The sequence below is a fragment of the Cavia porcellus genome, unplaced genomic scaffold (genome assembly GCF_034190915.1).
Source record: "Cavia porcellus strain 051 isolate PalLab524CR breed Dunkin Hartley unplaced genomic scaffold, mCavPor4.1 scaffold_11, whole genome shotgun sequence".
NCBI classification, from domain to species: domain Eukaryota; kingdom Metazoa; phylum Chordata; class Mammalia; order Rodentia; family Caviidae; genus Cavia; species Cavia porcellus.
Genome location: NW_026947494.1, coordinates 32,811,056 through 32,827,091, shown reverse-complemented (window position 1 = coordinate 32,827,091; position 16,036 = coordinate 32,811,056). Strand labels below are relative to the sequence as shown.

Here is a 16,036-nt window from a genome sequence, read left to right as displayed (position 1 = left end):
CATGAAAATCATAAAAATAATACAAATTGGAAGGGAGCTTGGGAAGTAAATTTGCTGCATGAAAAGCTTTAACTTTTTTTCTTCTTCCTTGTTGAGACAGGGTCTCATTACACAGTTCAGGCTGATCTTGAACCCAGGCTGGCCTCAAACTCATGGCAATCCTCCTGCCTCAGTCTCCTGAGTGCCGGAATTAGAGGTGTGTACCTCCACCACCTGGAAAGAGGCTTTAATGTTAACCTAATTTAAACTCAAAGAAATGTGCTATTTCAGTGGTAAAGATACCAGAAAGAGGACCATAAAACTTTGCTTGAGTGCTTAACAGTTCTCCACTTTATCTTTTGGCTAGCACAGCATGACTAGTTTGGAAAAATAGTGAATCTAGGGATGGTCTACAAAAGTTAATGAATAAGACTAGCAATCATTTATCATTTGTCAGATACTGTCCTGATCATATGTCAATACACGATTTAATTTCCTTACCAAATCTCTGAGGTGGTTGCTACGATGAACTCCTCATTGTACAGAATGGCAAAAAGAGCTTCAGTAACTGTCTAAGGTCACACAGCTAGAAAGAGACTGAAGTAAAATCTCCAGGGCAAACCACATCCTTACATGTCACCTTGTTAACCACACAACCATTCCGGTGTCTTCAAAAGAGGACACCACTACCTTTATCCTAGATCTTATAATCAATAAGATTTTTATTCCTTTTCCAAGTATTTCCTTTACAGTTCCTGTGATGAATACTTTTGTCACAACAATACAAGAAAAATTATTTTTAATCTTTTTAATGAGGCAAATTGATCCCTATTTGACCTCTCTGAAACACAGTTTCAGAATGAATTATCACTTCAAAGTTTGATTTTCTACAAGTTGTTGTGAATATTTACACATCAATGGAACCTCATACGCAGTCCATGCTAAACCAGACATTTCCATTAGCATACATAAGTGTTTTTAATGTAAGATGTTGCCATGTGTTGTAAAAGATTGATTGTGAGAAATGTTCTCTCAATTTCTTCCATCTTATAAATCAGAAGTTATGCTGTATCTGCTCATAGTGAAACTAGGTATGAGTTACTCAGTGTGTTAGATGTTAGAGTTTGGGGGCACAATAAAGAAACAAAAAGAAAAAGAATGCCTTATGGAGTATGTGGAAAAGAGCATAAACCCATAGGACTTGAACTTTTTCCTCTGATGGAAGTGGAGGAGTCTGAGGGGTATGTGATCTCTGACTGGAAGTGGCGCTTGGTGCAGGCATTGCTGATACATAAAGAGCTGGCTGGAATTCTCTTCATGTGCAGAGAAAGGAAAGAGGAAGTTGTAATCAGGGCTGCAGGGGAAGGAGGAGGAAGTGATCATGGGGTAAGTGTTGGTTTTACTTTGGCCTTCTGCCACGTTAGACCACCAGCATAATGTCCAGTAATTTATACTTTTATACTAGAGCAGAAACCTTTCATTCCCATCTTTTTGCTGTTAGGAGAGGGCGATGAGTCTCTCTGACTACTTCCTGCTGGACAGGGGTGTTGTGGTGGGGCTCTGGAGGGTTGACGGGATGACAGTTGATGCCCACGTAGAAGCTGACAGTAGGTGCTTTAGCCCAGACAAGGAATTCATCATTGGAGAATGTTCACATCCTAGAATGGAGAAATAAAAAGGCAAGACACCATGAGGAGGCAGGTCACTATCATAATTAAAGGACCTGGGAGAGGAAGAAGGATGTCTATGATCTGAATGTGTCATTCTACCAGGATCATGGTGAGGAAGAATATCTATAGCTTAACTGATAGATTGGCAAGTTATTCCATTCTGGCTAGGTTTTCCTTTATCCCAGGTTTGGGCATAAGGTCTAAGGTGACCATAGGGAATCTGAAAAATGAGCATTGAGTTGGGAGGGGTGAAGTTACAGGAGGCAACTACTCCCCCATCTTAAAGAGCAAAAGTAAAAGTGTAGGTAGGACTTGTCCTTGATCCATGGGTTGAGCTGGAGAGAATGGGAAGCATGAGAAATGCAAGGCCTGACAGTTGAATCATGTTTGGGAAATTATAGACTAGGGGAGGGCTGTAGCTGTGTCACTATAAGTGAGTTGAGAGCCCAGACCCAGAGGGACCTCATGTTTAACTAAACAGCTGAGAGTGGAGAGAACTAAGGTAGTTATTACATAGAACACTATGCAAACAATTTTATGTATAATGTGGAACTTTTTAGGAAAGACTGCCCAGAATCCTACAGTGAAAAAAATAACCAGTGGAATGTAAGGGATCAGGAACCAAATAGGATAACAAAAAATGACTTAGTCTGAAAGTTTTGGCTGTGGGCCCTTGGTGAGACAGAGACGGGTGGGAGATAGGAGATGTGATGACCACTTAGGATATTTAGAGTCAAGGGTGTTAGGGTTAGGAAGATAAAGCTTAGCATGAGTGACCTGGAAACAGGATGGCAGTCCAGTGACCTTGATCAATGTCAGAGTTGTGAGGAAGACCAGGTAGGGGTCCACTTTGGTTGCAGTCCTGTAGATTTAGAAGATTTAAGATAAATTAGATCTCCTGGGGATATGGGAATATCTGGTTTGGCCCCATCAGAGGATTGGGGAAGACAAAGATCAGCATGTTGTCATAAAAGTATCAGAGGAAGAAGAGAATTAGGATGTAGTCAGCAAGAGGAGGAAGACTTTGGGAGGTAGGAAGATTGTGGAGTAGGAGTGGTTGGCCATACATGAGTTTAAAAGGGCTTAGAAAGGTAGGAGTCTGGGAAAGTGCTCTGAGCTTGGTTAAGGCTAGGGGAGAAGTTGAGGCCAGGGTTGGTGTCATTCTAAAATAAGTTTTATGAGATGTGTTTTTATGAGGCCATTTGCCTTTTTATTTTTCCTGAGGACTGTGCATGGTATGGAATGTGTAAGCACCAGGTGATGTGTAAGCTTGAGGATATCTGTTGAGTGATTTGAGAAATAAAGGCTGTACCATTATCTGACTGGATACTTTGAGGTAGACCAAACCTAGGGATAATTTTTTTGTGACAGGACTTTAATAACTACATCAGGAGTTGCCCTGGTTGTGGGAAAGTCTTTTATCCATCCTGAAAAAGTACAGACAAAGGAAAGAAGATATTTGAGAGTTTTGAGGTGGGGCATGTGTGTAAAATCTACCTGCTAGTCCTGACCAGGGGTGTGTCTGCCAAATTGATGTGTGGGAAAGGAAAGGGATGATATGGGTCCTGAGGAAAGATTTTTAACACAGAGGTGACAGGTGTGAGTAATCAGAAGGATGATAGTCCTCAGAAAAAGATGTATAACTACTGGGATGTGTAAGGCCTATGGCCACAGTTGTATAAGTCAGTGATGATATCTAAGCCCTGCTGATCTGAGAGAACAAGTTTTGATCCTTGAAAAATCTCTCCCTGAGTGTTGTGGTATAACCTGGTCTATGAAACAATTGTAGTTGTTTTGGTGAGTAATTAGGTTGAGGTAGAGTGTTTGGGACAAATGGGAGAAGATGAGAAGATCATGGCCTTTGTGCAGCTAACTCAGCTTGCATATCTGCAAAGGCATTCCCTGAGCAATGGGGTCTGTAGAATCCTGATCCCCCTATAAAAAATAGCTACTGCTTATTTTGGGATTTGGGCTGATTTTAGGAGTTTAAGGATGAGAAGTGCATTAATGATGGGGGTTCCCTGAGTGTTGATAAAACCTCTTCGTTGCCAGATGGTGGAATGGGAGTGTAAAATGCTAAAGTGTACTTTGAATCAGTATATATTTATGATTTTGTCCTTTGCTAGGGAAGACCTCATGTAAAAACAATACATTTTGCCCTTTATGAAGCTGTCCCAGGTGGCAGTAGATTAGTCTCTATGACTTGACTGCTTAACTTTTGCATATCTTGCTATCTTCTTATTGTCAATGTTTGTTGAACTGCCATCTATGACCCATGTGTCAAAGGCTAGAGAGAGGTATGCTGCTAATGTGAGGGAAAGGGATGGGCGTCATCCATAAGACCTCAATACAGTCATGGTGAGGGTGTTTTCCTGAGGTTAGAAGCAAAGTTTCTGTATTGAGAGAACTACTAGCTGCAACAGAGATAGAAGAGTCTTGAGAGAGGAGTAGATGGACCTGTTGAAGGTGAGAAGGGCAGGGAGTGCCCCATGTGAGATAAGCTCATTTAGATGATGGGGTGAGTATACTGCTGTAGACAGTCTTAATGTGAACTTTTAAGCTTCCTGTTTCAGTAAAGCTGTAGCTGCAAGGGCTCAGAGACGAGGGACCCATCCTCACACTATGTTTTGACAAGTAGGCTACCTTTTGAATAGAATTTCCTTTTTTTGTATCCTAGCATATCTACAGCATTGTGACCTTGAGAGGTAGTGTATAGAGTGAAGGGTTGGGTGAAATCAGGGAGGGTAAGGGCAGGGAGGTGTGTATAGGTGTAGTGGGGCCTAGGGGGTTCTATTAAGAAGCCCTTGGAAGCTTTGAAGAGGGATTGGGCTAGAGCTGCAAAGTTAGGAATCTAAAGGTGAAAGAAGTGAGCTAAACCCAGAAGGGATAGAAACTGTTGTTTGGTCGTGCACGCCTGGAGAACAGCCTTGCAAACTGTGATGATGGAACAAGTGGTAGGAATGAGAGAGAGTCCCAGATATTTGACCTTTGGGGAAGCTACTTAGGCTTTAGCAAAAGAAACCCTGTATCCAAGATTGGAGAGAAGATTGAGGAGATTACTGTATGTTGCATGGCTAATGTAGGGGGTGAGGAACAATGGAGAAGGTCATCAGTGTATTGAAGGAGAGTGCGAGGTCTGAGGTCAAGAGTTGTAAGATCAGCAGCAAGAGCTTGGCTAAAGAAATGAGGACTATCCCTGAACCTTTGAAGGAGCACTGTCCAAGACAGTTGTTGAGACCTGAAAGTGTCTGGGTCGGCCCACATAAGCCCAAAGAAATTCTGACAATCAGTGTATTTAGGGATAGTAAGAATAAAAAGCATCTTTAAGGTCTAGGACGTAAAGTGAGTAGTGGAGGGAGGAATATGAGAGAGCACAAGGGTTTGGCACTACTGGGTGAACTGGGGTAACAGCATCACTGATTACCCTAAGGTCTGGTACCAGACAGTAGGGTCCATTAGGCTTGAGTGCCAGGGAAATGGGAGAATTGTAGGGTGAATGGGTAGGCTTGAGAAAACATTGTCTAAACAACACTTGATTATAGATTTGAGCCATCATAGATGTTTGGGACCTATGGGATCATAAGATGGCAATCAAATACAATATGGTTTGCTATGTGTGGCTGAAACATGCAAGACCAAGTGTGGTGAGCCAGCAGGGAGAACGGTGACACAGGAACAGAGGGGAAAGAAAAGGAACCGTCCAATAGGATAGATGGCTCAGGTTGAGGGGATTGAGGAGTCTAAGATTGGGGAGAGGAAGTAGGGGAAGAATTAGAGGCCACTGGGGGTGAAGAAGTGGGGAGGGGGCTCAGAAACCTCTGGTTGAGAAGGCCAAGGGGTTTGGACTTGGGGATATGGGGAAGGGGCAGTAAATGCTAGAGACACATCATCTAAGGGGTCTGGTGGGGAGGAAGAGAGAGATCCCTTCCTCAGTAGAGTGAGCCAGAAGTACTTGTCTTGCTGTACACAACTGAATGAGAGAAGGACACATCCTTAGAGTGAAAAAGTCCTAGGTATAAGATATTTCTACCAACTTACCACTGCCATGAAAAAGTTACATAAATCTTGAAGGCTAGAGCAGTCAAACACCCCCCCCCCCATTTAGGCCATGGGATGCCATCAACTTTGTAGGTTGGCCAAGATACCTGGCAGTAAAAGATCAATTTTTAGTTTTTATGGGCTTCCTGAAGCCAAGAGTACCAAGTTTACAAACCAGGGAACCCAGAGGTATATTTTTTGGGGGGACAGGAAATAGTATTCCTCATAGTGACAGAATTAGAAATGATCCCAGAGAACAACTCTGCATCAGGATGTGAGAGCTTTAGCCTTGCCCAAAGAGCATGAGAATGGTCCTGGATCACACTTACCAAAAGAAGTCATCACCTGTTTTGAGAGTGTGACAGAGAAAAGAAAGCCCCAATTTATGGGTTGTCACAGAGTTGGAGGGGGGTCCCAGTGGATAAGAGGGTAACAGCTCTGTCTCAGGGTATCCTGTCATTATCTTTGTCCGGGGGATGGCAAGAGGTTCCCAACATGAGCTCACAAACTTTTACAGCTCTGCCTTGGGACATGGAGCAATAGTCCTGTCCAAGGAATGTAAGAGCTGTTGTAGACTCAGAAACTGAGACAGGAAAACCCAGATGGAAAGGTGGCTCACCTGTGACACATGAGGTGGATCAGTGTTGGATGAAGGCTAGCAACAGCCAAGAGGCAGGTCCCAGAGGAAGGAAGGATGGCCATGGGCAGGGGAGCTCAAAACTGGGGGTGACCCCCTGGAGCAAACACACAATCCAAGTCGCACGGCACCAAAATGTTAGGGTTTTCCAGCACGATAGAGAAGCAAAAAGAAATAAAAAGAATGCCTGCATTAAGGATGTGGAGAGGAACTCCCATAAGCTCAATGTCGGGGAGCTCAACCGTTTTTTTCCACTGAAGGAGACGGAGGGGGCTGAAGGTATGTGACCTCTGACCAGAAGTGGCACTTGGGGCAGGCATTGATGATGTGCAAGAAATCGATTAAAATTTTCTTCACTTGCATGGGAAAAGAAAGAGGAAGTTATAATCAGGGCTAAAGGGGAAGGAGGAGGAAGTGGTCATCAGGGCAAGTGCTGTTTTTACTTCGGCCTTCAGCCACATTAGACCACTGCCATGATGTCCAGTAATTTATACTAGGGCAAAAACCTTCCATTAGTCAATTTGTTTTGTCACTGTGACAAATACTTGAGAAAAACAATTTAAAGGAGAAAAAGTTTTATTTTGGCTCATGATTTCTAAGATTTCAGTGCCTGGGAAGCTGGATATAAGACTGAACAATCATAGTGGAGAAATGTGGTAGCTTACTTCATGGCTACCAGCAAAGAGATACATGGGCAGGGGGAGGAAGTGAAGGAGAGGGAAAGGGAGAATTCTCTCGCTGGTTTTTTCCTCCTTGTACCTTTTTTTTGGGGTACTGGGTATTGAACCCAGGGCCTTCTTAGTGAGTTGATTCCCCCGGTCTTTTTATTTTTCCTCTTGAGACAAGGTCTCGCTGACCTGCTCTGGCTGGGTTGAACTTGTGGCTTTCCTGTTTTGGCCTCCCACAGTGCTGGGATTACAGGCTGCTGTAACGGGATCTTCTGCTTTTTGCTGCATCCAGGCCCCCAGTCTACTGGACAATGCGATCTACATTCAGAATTCGGATCTTCACCTTCCCTATACTTGTCCTACAGGCAAACGTCTCCAGAAACCCCCCAAAGAGACACCCAGAAGTGTACTTTACTAACTTTACAGGTACTTTTCAGTCAGATGAGGCTGACAATCAGGATGAAGCACCACATACAGTCACTGAAGAAGACTGTGCACATGTACACTTTAGAACATTAATGCTGCTGTATTAAATCTAAAATATGGCCACATCTCCCTTAACGAATGGGATCAAAACTATGCATTGAGGAAAACATCATACATTCTGCACAATGCTTTTTGAATTCTCTCTTCCTAAGTTTTGCAAAGTTCAGAAGACCTACAGTGGTGATTTCCTTGTCAATTTGACAAACGCAAACCCTTGCACTGTAGAGGCTGCTAAGCAAGCAGACAAACACAAAGCTGGAGAGCTTCTCGCAGTGATAAGCACAAAGCCCCAGCCCGGGGGAAAGCACAGGTCAGCAAGTAGAAAAAAACAAATGGAAGGCTGACGCAGGACCAGAAACACGATTAAGTTCCTGTCTTAACTCACCTATAATTATTGACTGGCCACATGTACAGAGAAGGATTAGTGGAACATATCTGGACAAGCAGGCAAACTTCTGAAACTGGGGTCAAAAATTTGCTTATATTGTACTTTGGCCAAGAGAGAAAATGTGTCCCTAATTTGTTTTCTTTTCCATTTCTTTCTTTATCAGATAGTCTGTATAAATCTTTACTCTGTGGGCTGTGGGTACCAACATTTGGTGAGGTCCCGCAAGCTTAATCCACTAATTAGGACTCCCCTAAAATTTTTAAAAATTTCCCCTTCCTCTTGATATTCTCCAAGAGGCTCAGTTCTGCAGTGCATATAGAGAAAGATGCTGAGAAGAAATCCTCAGCAGGGTCCTTATGCGGCCTCCTGCTTCTCTCAGGCCTGCGCCATGTACCTCACTTACCTGGTCACTACTTTGTGGGTATCTACAGCCGAAATTTGACTGGAGATCTCGGGGTCCTGTCTACACAGCCTGGTTCCTCCCTGCTTCTTCGTGCCCCTTCTTGGCCCACTCACTAGATTCTGAGCGTTGACAGTAAGTGCCTTTTGATTGTCGCCTTCAACTCCGGGGCCCTATCGTCCCATCATAGCAAAACTCCCAGTGAGCCCACCAGGTTCCTGCCCAGCCTTCCTCAAGGGAAAGGGAAGAGTGAACAGTTTTGTCTTTCTCTTCCTCTCTCTCTTTCTACTCCCGCTTCCCCCTCTCTTCCTCCTTCTCCCTCTCCTCCTCGCAGCCCTCTTCCTTTCCCTTCTCCTCTCTTTCTTCTTCCTGTCTCCTCCTCCTCCTTCTGTCTCCTCCTCTTCACCTTCTTCTCTTCCTTCTCCTCCTCTTTGTTCTTTGTCTCCTTTTTCTTTTCTTCTTCCTTCTTTTGTTTTCTTTGCTGCTGACTGACCCCGAAGCCCTCACATTGAGCTACACTCCCCATCATGATTAGTTGTTTATTTTGAGACAGGGTTTCACAAAGTCTACCAAGCCGGGCTTGATCTTGCAATCCTGTTGCTTCAGTCACCCCATGTGCTGAAATTACAGACATGAGCCACTATCCCAGTGAAAAGAGGCCTTTTTGATAATTTCTTAGCCAAAGAAACCTAAGCCAAATCCATTACTTCCTCCTCTCCTCAACATCATAGCACAGATGCATTTCTTCTAGTTTGATTCTTCCATCTTGAGACAGTCTAAAAGTTATCATCCCAGAGTCCCAGATGGCAAGGATGGAAACATATCCTGGCCTCCAATATTTTTTCCAGTCCTGGGACCCAGAACCTTACACATGCTAGACAAGTGCTCTGCCCCTGTGTCACATGTATAGCCTGCCCTCAACTTTCTTAACATGCTGATGCAGCTTGTATGAATGGAGAGAAGGTTAGTATTCCCCTTCGACAAGGATGGGAAAGGCTCTTGGGCCTGAGAACACACGTAGAGTTAACATGCTTTGAGGTTAGACATTGGCCCCAAAGTATTTCTCAAAATTTATTCTCTCCATTCATCAATATTTCTTTCTGCATTATAATGAGTTTCCCCCCACTGCTTTAACAGTCACCAAGGGTTAATTGCTAATTTTTTTTTTTTTTTTGGACCAGGGATCGAACTCATGACCTTGCACTTGCCAGAAGGTGCTTATGCCACTGAGCTAAATCCTGGGCTCCAATTGCTTCTACATCTCCTTACCTGATCATTGAGCTTCAAGGCTGAACCTTAAAGCTGCAAAGCATCAGAACACATAAATTCCAAATAGAAAACCCTAGAGAGCAGAAATTTTCAAAACATTATCTCTCCTGGCAAGCACAAGGTCTTAGGTTCAATTCCTGGTACCACAAAAACAAAAAAGAGAGAAGAAAAAACTTATTCCTTATTTTATTTGGGTTTATATGTTATTGACTTTTTAAAACTTGAATATAATTTGATGTTCAAATACTCATGTCTGTCAAGATTCCAATTCTAAAAGCAAAATATACTTGAACTGGAGTGATATCAACTAAACATATAATAACTAAGGAAAAACTACATTTGTTCTGAGCTTATTTGATACTTTGGTGTGCTGTCAAACATTAATGTAATAAAGGAAACAATGACCTCTGTATTTGGGAACCCAAGAGACAGAGTAAGCAGTTGTTCATTAACTGAAAGACTATAAGAAGAGTTTCTTTGACAGAGACAGGGTTTGACTTTAGAGATGAGAAATTCAACTTACTAGGGATAAATAAATCAAGTATGTCTGGAGATTTCTTAGAACATAAAGAGTGTTAAGCTGGAGAATAACACTACAAACTCTGTGAGCATGTGTGTATGTTTTATATATTTGTATTATATGCATATGCATATTTTTAATTGCCATGTTTAAGAATCTGTATTTGGAGAATGAGAACCATGAGATTCCGGTAAACAAAGTTCAACAGGCCATCCTCCGAGACCTCTGGGTCTGAAGTCTGCCTTAATTTTAAGAGAAGTAAACAGAGGAGAGAACAGAACCCTGAGGAATACCAGCATTTGTGTAATGCACAGGGAAAAAGAGCTAGTAAACAAGAAGGAAATACTGGGTCACCGAAGTCAAAGGGCCCACAAATTTTAAAGTGCAGAGAATGGGCAGTAGGTACAGTGCTTCCAAGAGGAACAATCAGAACAAGGAAGTATCTGTGGACTGTAGCAACCTGGAGGTAGTCAATGGAGTGCGAAAGGCAAAAAAAAAAACTAGATTGAAACCAGTGAGAAAGTTGGTATCTGGCAGAAGTTTGGTCAATAATGTAGTAATAAGAAGAAAAAAGAGTAAATAGACTTACTTAAAATAAAAGTGACTCGAAAAGGTTCACAAGCCAAAGGCACAGCACAGTTAAAATGAAGATATTGAGGAAACATGAGTGAGAGCTGATTTAGCAGAATCCGGAAAAGAAAATGAGAATGGAGCATCGGATTTTCCCAAATAAAAGCATCCTTCCTCTAGGATGTTATGGGATGCAGGGAGGTTGACAGGGAAGGTGCCCACAGGAAGCCAAAGAGCCACTGAGAGAAATGGGGAGATGGGTCTGAGCAGGGAGCAGAGACAGACAAATAGACATTAGCATCCATTGGGACTCAGGCAAAGCAGAGGGGAGGCAGATTGGTAAAGCACCCCAGACTGAGGGTCTGCAGATACTGCACAAGTGACAGAAGAGGTGTGCATGAGATGAGCTGAGAAAACCACTTCGTTAGTGGGCAGGGAGTTTGGATATAACCGGAAAGGAAGACCGCTGGTGAAATCAAGGGGCTGGACATCTCAATAAAGTGAAAGATAAGAAACATTGGGAATGTTAGCCAGAGGTATTGATATATGGTATTGATATATTCAAAACTAAAACCATTCTGGGTGTTTCTATAACACTGAGTAAGGCAGTGGGTTGAATAAATTAAGACAACTATTGATAGAGTTGATGAAATAAAAAGAATGGGGAAAAAGAGTAGTGGAAGAGGAACACTGAAATGGCCAGAGGAAAGGCTGGAGTTTGAGTGGGGAGGAGAGTAAAAAAGAAAAGCAGCCCAGAGTGTTGGTGAACAGAGCGCTCGGGCATGGCAGAGGCATGTACTGTGAATATTAAAAGAAAAGGGGGGATTCTGCTGAATTTCCCTTTAAAAAGAAATGCTTCAGTGCAGTCAAGCGGGCCCTGTGTAGTTGCATGTAAACAGAGCTGGACCACATGAATCCTTATTATTGTAAAGGGTTTACCAGCCTGACGTCACCCTCACTGAAGTTCTGAATAGAGGACTCGTTTTTCTCTCTTCATTATACAAGAATTCCTCTGTTCTACACTGTTACAGTAGAAATAACCCAAGACCAGCAGTGAAGAGAGCTGGGTCCAATTATGTGACCTTGGGATGTCACTACCACTGCCCAGATACCCATGTCCCATCTGTATTCATCCATTCATCTATCAGTATGTGTAATTCACTAACATGGTGGACACAGTGCTAAATGCTCGGGAGGGAGTGGGAAGCAGGACACACCTAAAACCTCAAAGTAATGCTGTCCCCTGGTTCTCCCTAGTAACAACTCCAATTATCTTCACCAAGTGGATATGGTGCAAATGAGAGCTAAAACCTTCCCTGTAACCTACTCGACCCATGAGTCTTTGAGTTTCAATAAGAAATAGCTATGGAATAGGACCATATCTTCCACTTGAAACCGCTGCACACTGAGGGAATCTGTGAACTTACTAATAAAGATCTTTTGTACAGTTTCACAAACGCATATCTCTTTTTGGAAGTTATTATTATTGCACAAATTTTAAAAGTTGTTACGTTTACATCTTTAAGTTTAATACATCATGGCGCTGTTTCTCCTAGTTATGCACAGAAATGTCTCATTTCAAAACATGTCAGATACATCATATATGGTATTTATTTTTATTTATTTTTTGTTCTTTTTTCTGTATTTTATACATTATATAGTATGTATCATTAATCCATGATATGCCAGTGATGGTGCATCTTTTAGAGCTTTCCATAATACAAGCAGCCTGCAGTGAAATGCATGCCATAGGTCCACCATGACAGTTACAATTAGTAACTGTTATTATAATTTCCTGCTATTTTTTTTTTGCTACATTACATTTAACTTGAACTACAATGTCAAAATGAATACAACTGAGCAATTCAAAATAGATCCCTGTTCATACCTACCAATCAGCCAAGAAATTCTGCCTTCCTCTATCCTTTGCCTTCAAGAGAGGGGAATTTTTAAACCGTAGTCATACTTATTTATCAAGACTAATTATCACAAAGGCTATCAATTAGTACCAGTCTTGATTAGCATGAAACACCCTTCCATGCTGACTGCTTTTAAGTCCTGAGGTGCACAGTGTCCAGATATGGTCCAAAGAGCCCACGTGACAGACCTCAGCACTGGTGCCTCACAGCTAATAGGTTCTCCCTGATGCAGCCCATCTGTCATTTGCTAAGATTCATGGGAAGCGTCTCTGGGTCAGGGACTCATTCACTGACATAGCTGTAAGTGTTGGGATGCCCACTGGTGGTCTCTTATTACTTGGCAATTCTGCATGACCAACAATACAACTATAATAATTGTCTCCATAGCTAACTAAGGAATGGTTGAAATTGGACCCATTAGAGACCTCTGTCCCCCCCCCCCCAAAAAAGGACAGGAGCAAAAAAGTAAATATTTTTTGTTCCAGGTAGGATCATCAGGGCCAAAGGTAAAACAATCCTGGAAAAACTAGCTATGTGTTCTATTATCCTCCACACCCCATTTCTTATTTTACTTTTATATGTGTTAATGCCAGTTTGTCATTAATAAATACCTCATTACATATTTGTAATTAATACTCTCATTAGTAAATGAAGTCCCCTTAAGAACTGTGTCAGGCTGTATTTTTAAAACTCAGTGTTAGGTTGCTTACAGAACTCCATCTGATCTTTTTTCTCAAGGTGTTTATTCTCAATCTCAAGTCTGGCCATGTAGTAGAATGATGTGGGAAACTTTTTTCAGAAAAATGAAAGTGGGATCCTATCTCAGGGCAATTAAATTAGGCTAATGTGGGTGCAGGACAGGCATCAGGATGTCTCAAATGTCCCAGACACTGTATTGTGCAATTTGTGTTTTCAGAGCAGTTGTAAAGTCCACATTCTTCCAGACCACCTCGCCCTGTCCATGGGTCCTGGAGAACACGAAAACAAGAGGCAAACACGTTTCAAGGGCAGAGGCAACTTTTTGCAGTTCAGAATCTGTCTTCCTGGCTCGCACAATTCTGAGGAGGCCGCGTCCTTTGGAAGATATTATTAATGTTCTGGGGAGTTTACATTTCATTCTTCACAAAGGTACATCGTTCTTGCAAAGAAAGTAGTGTGCAAATTCATTCTGTGCTTCACTTTGCCCATGTGGAAGCAGCCCACGGAACTCACGTTCACAAAGAGGATGATTTGAAATATCCGTGCCTGTGCCTTCCTTCCTTGCCATTAAGTGTCATTCTGTTGCTTATTTTGAGTTGATTTCTCTGTGAGAATCACTTATGAGCCTTTTCCCAAGACTACACATACCCTCATCCCTTCTTTCAGAGCTCCCCAAGGTGAGAACTTCTAGAAGGGTTTTGTTTGTTTGTTTGTGATTTTGTTTTTACACAGCACTGATGCTAACCTCAGCCACTTTAGCATGTTGACTCACTGCCTGAACGTACTTATCAGTGTGGGAATTACAAAATGACTCCCTTTGGTTGGACTTCTGAGTCCAGTTAACCCAAACACACAAATCCCCTAGCACAGACAAACAGTAATTGCTTCCTGTCCTCTGGCCACTTGCAAATAAATGTTCTACAGGACCTGCCAGGCCACCTCCAGAGGAGCTGCCCAGCTAAGCAGCATGTCCCTCCGTAGAAGCTTCACCTTTACGATCTGCATTTTAGAAATAAGCGGCCTAATTTTAGAGCCCGCTCTTGGGTGAGTGATGGGTTACCTATTTGTCTCTGGTATTTTGTTGTGGGATTTGGTATTTCAAGAATTACTTCTTAACAGCAAAGCAGACAAAAATGTTAAGCCAAGCAGTGATACGGAGAGCCCGATGATTTAAACTTTAAAAAGAGATAAGAAAACACATACAGGGATCTTTGCAAGTTTTCTTGGAAATCCACTGCTGTTTCTGGAAATTTCTTTAAACAAGCCACTCAAATGTTAAGGCTGGGGTATTATTTTTAACACTTGGAAGTGTCAACAGTGTATGATAAGCCTGGATTTATGAGTTCCTAGTTTTCAAAAAGTTTAACATTAAGGAAAATAATCTCTTCTTCATTTTGTCTCAATGCCTAACGCTTAATTATTGACTATGCTGATCTTTCGCTGCCACCTTAAGCAAAGGTTAAATGCTGTGATTCGCCTCCTTGGCGTCCATACTGTGTCCCAGACAGTACCCAGGGGCTTGGGGTTGCATTTCTCCCATTGAAAAAGTGCCATGGTACAGATCCAATGGCTGTTCTTCCAGGAAAGATGCTTTTTATTCTGCTCTGGTCCTATGGAGGATTGCAAAACCCACATGCTATGGCTTACATATGGTTTCTATCCTGTATAGCAACGTGTCCCCCAGAGTGGCTATGTTAAGGTGATAGAAATTTTAAGAGGTGACGCTCGGTGCCAAATAATCAGGTTTCAGGGGACCTCACACTCATGAATAGAGAAATACAGTCTCTTTGGAGTAGGTCAAATCTGGTAGAAATGGATTGGTCCCTGACATACGTTTAAAAAGAAAAAGTGAGGCTCATCCTTCCCCAGCCTGTGACTTTCTTGGTCACATGCATAGTTCTTCTGAATGCAACCATTTCTGCTTCTCTTTTGGGATCAAATATGAAGCATCCCTGGGGAGCTTTCCATGCAGTCTGAACTTTGCAGCCACCAGAATCTTGGGCACAGTAAATCTTTTATACATTATCCAGCATTTTGCAATAGTAACCCAACAAAGCAGAGAACCACATTAAGGAGGTAAATCAACTGGAGAATAACTGCACCCTGAACATGTGTGTGGCACCTAGGATTGCTGGAATTTAAGGTCCCATGAGGCATGCTTCTTCCATCTAGAAGTCACAGGGTGACCCAGTACAGTATGAGGTGAGATGCTGACAGTGTGGAAATGTCCCTGACTTCAGTGGTCCAGCAAAGGTGAAACACTGGTCTACACAGTGTTCTGCCCAGATGACCATGGCTTGTCCCTTCTAGTCACCTGACTCTTGATTTACCCAAATTCTGTTTGGGATTCTGATGTCCATTTCAAGTCCACCTTTTCTGCCTCCCACGTGTAGTGAGAATTGCCTCTCAACCTGGGCTCTACTTTCCAAAGTGTTTATGGGGCTGCCTCTCCCAGGAGGGGACTCACAGAAGTGTCACTGGACCTGCACAGGCCCCGGCTCATTTTGTCATCTTTTCTTCCTACATTACCTGAGCAGTTTTATTCCCCGGAGAAAAGATTTTCATTTTCTGAGCATCTGGGCACAAAAGGAACTTTACTCGGAAGACAGTTACTGCAAGTTGCTTTAGCTCTCTCGTACTTTCTCTGACTCACTCTTAAATTATAAAAAAAATTTAAACACCGAATTCCTGGATTGTGGCTCCTACTGATCCAAAGCGAGGGGCTGTGGGGAAGGCTTCAATTGCTTTCAACTTTACACTCTCAGGGCCTGGCCACACTCAGCTGTCCCAGCG

The 16,036-nt window shown here is 42.6% G+C and overlaps 1 protein-coding gene and 1 pseudogene across 1 annotated transcript in view; both read left to right on the top strand.

Annotated features, from left to right (window-relative positions):
* Positions 1-9,207: 9,207 nt before the first annotated feature.
* On the top strand, positions 9,208-9,341 carry LOC134478186 (U6atac minor spliceosomal RNA; annotated as a pseudogene).
* Positions 9,342-14,083: 4,742 nt separating this feature from the next.
* The window catches only part of C9 (complement C9), a 66,593-nt gene continuing 64,640 nt past the window's right edge, over positions 14,084-16,036 (top strand). Inside the window, exon 1 of the mRNA XM_063258105.1 lies at positions 14,084-14,287. Coding sequence (XP_063114175.1) covers positions 14,157-14,287 — 131 coding nt within the window. The 5' untranslated portion in view covers positions 14,084-14,156. The remainder of the gene's footprint in view (positions 14,288-16,036) is intronic.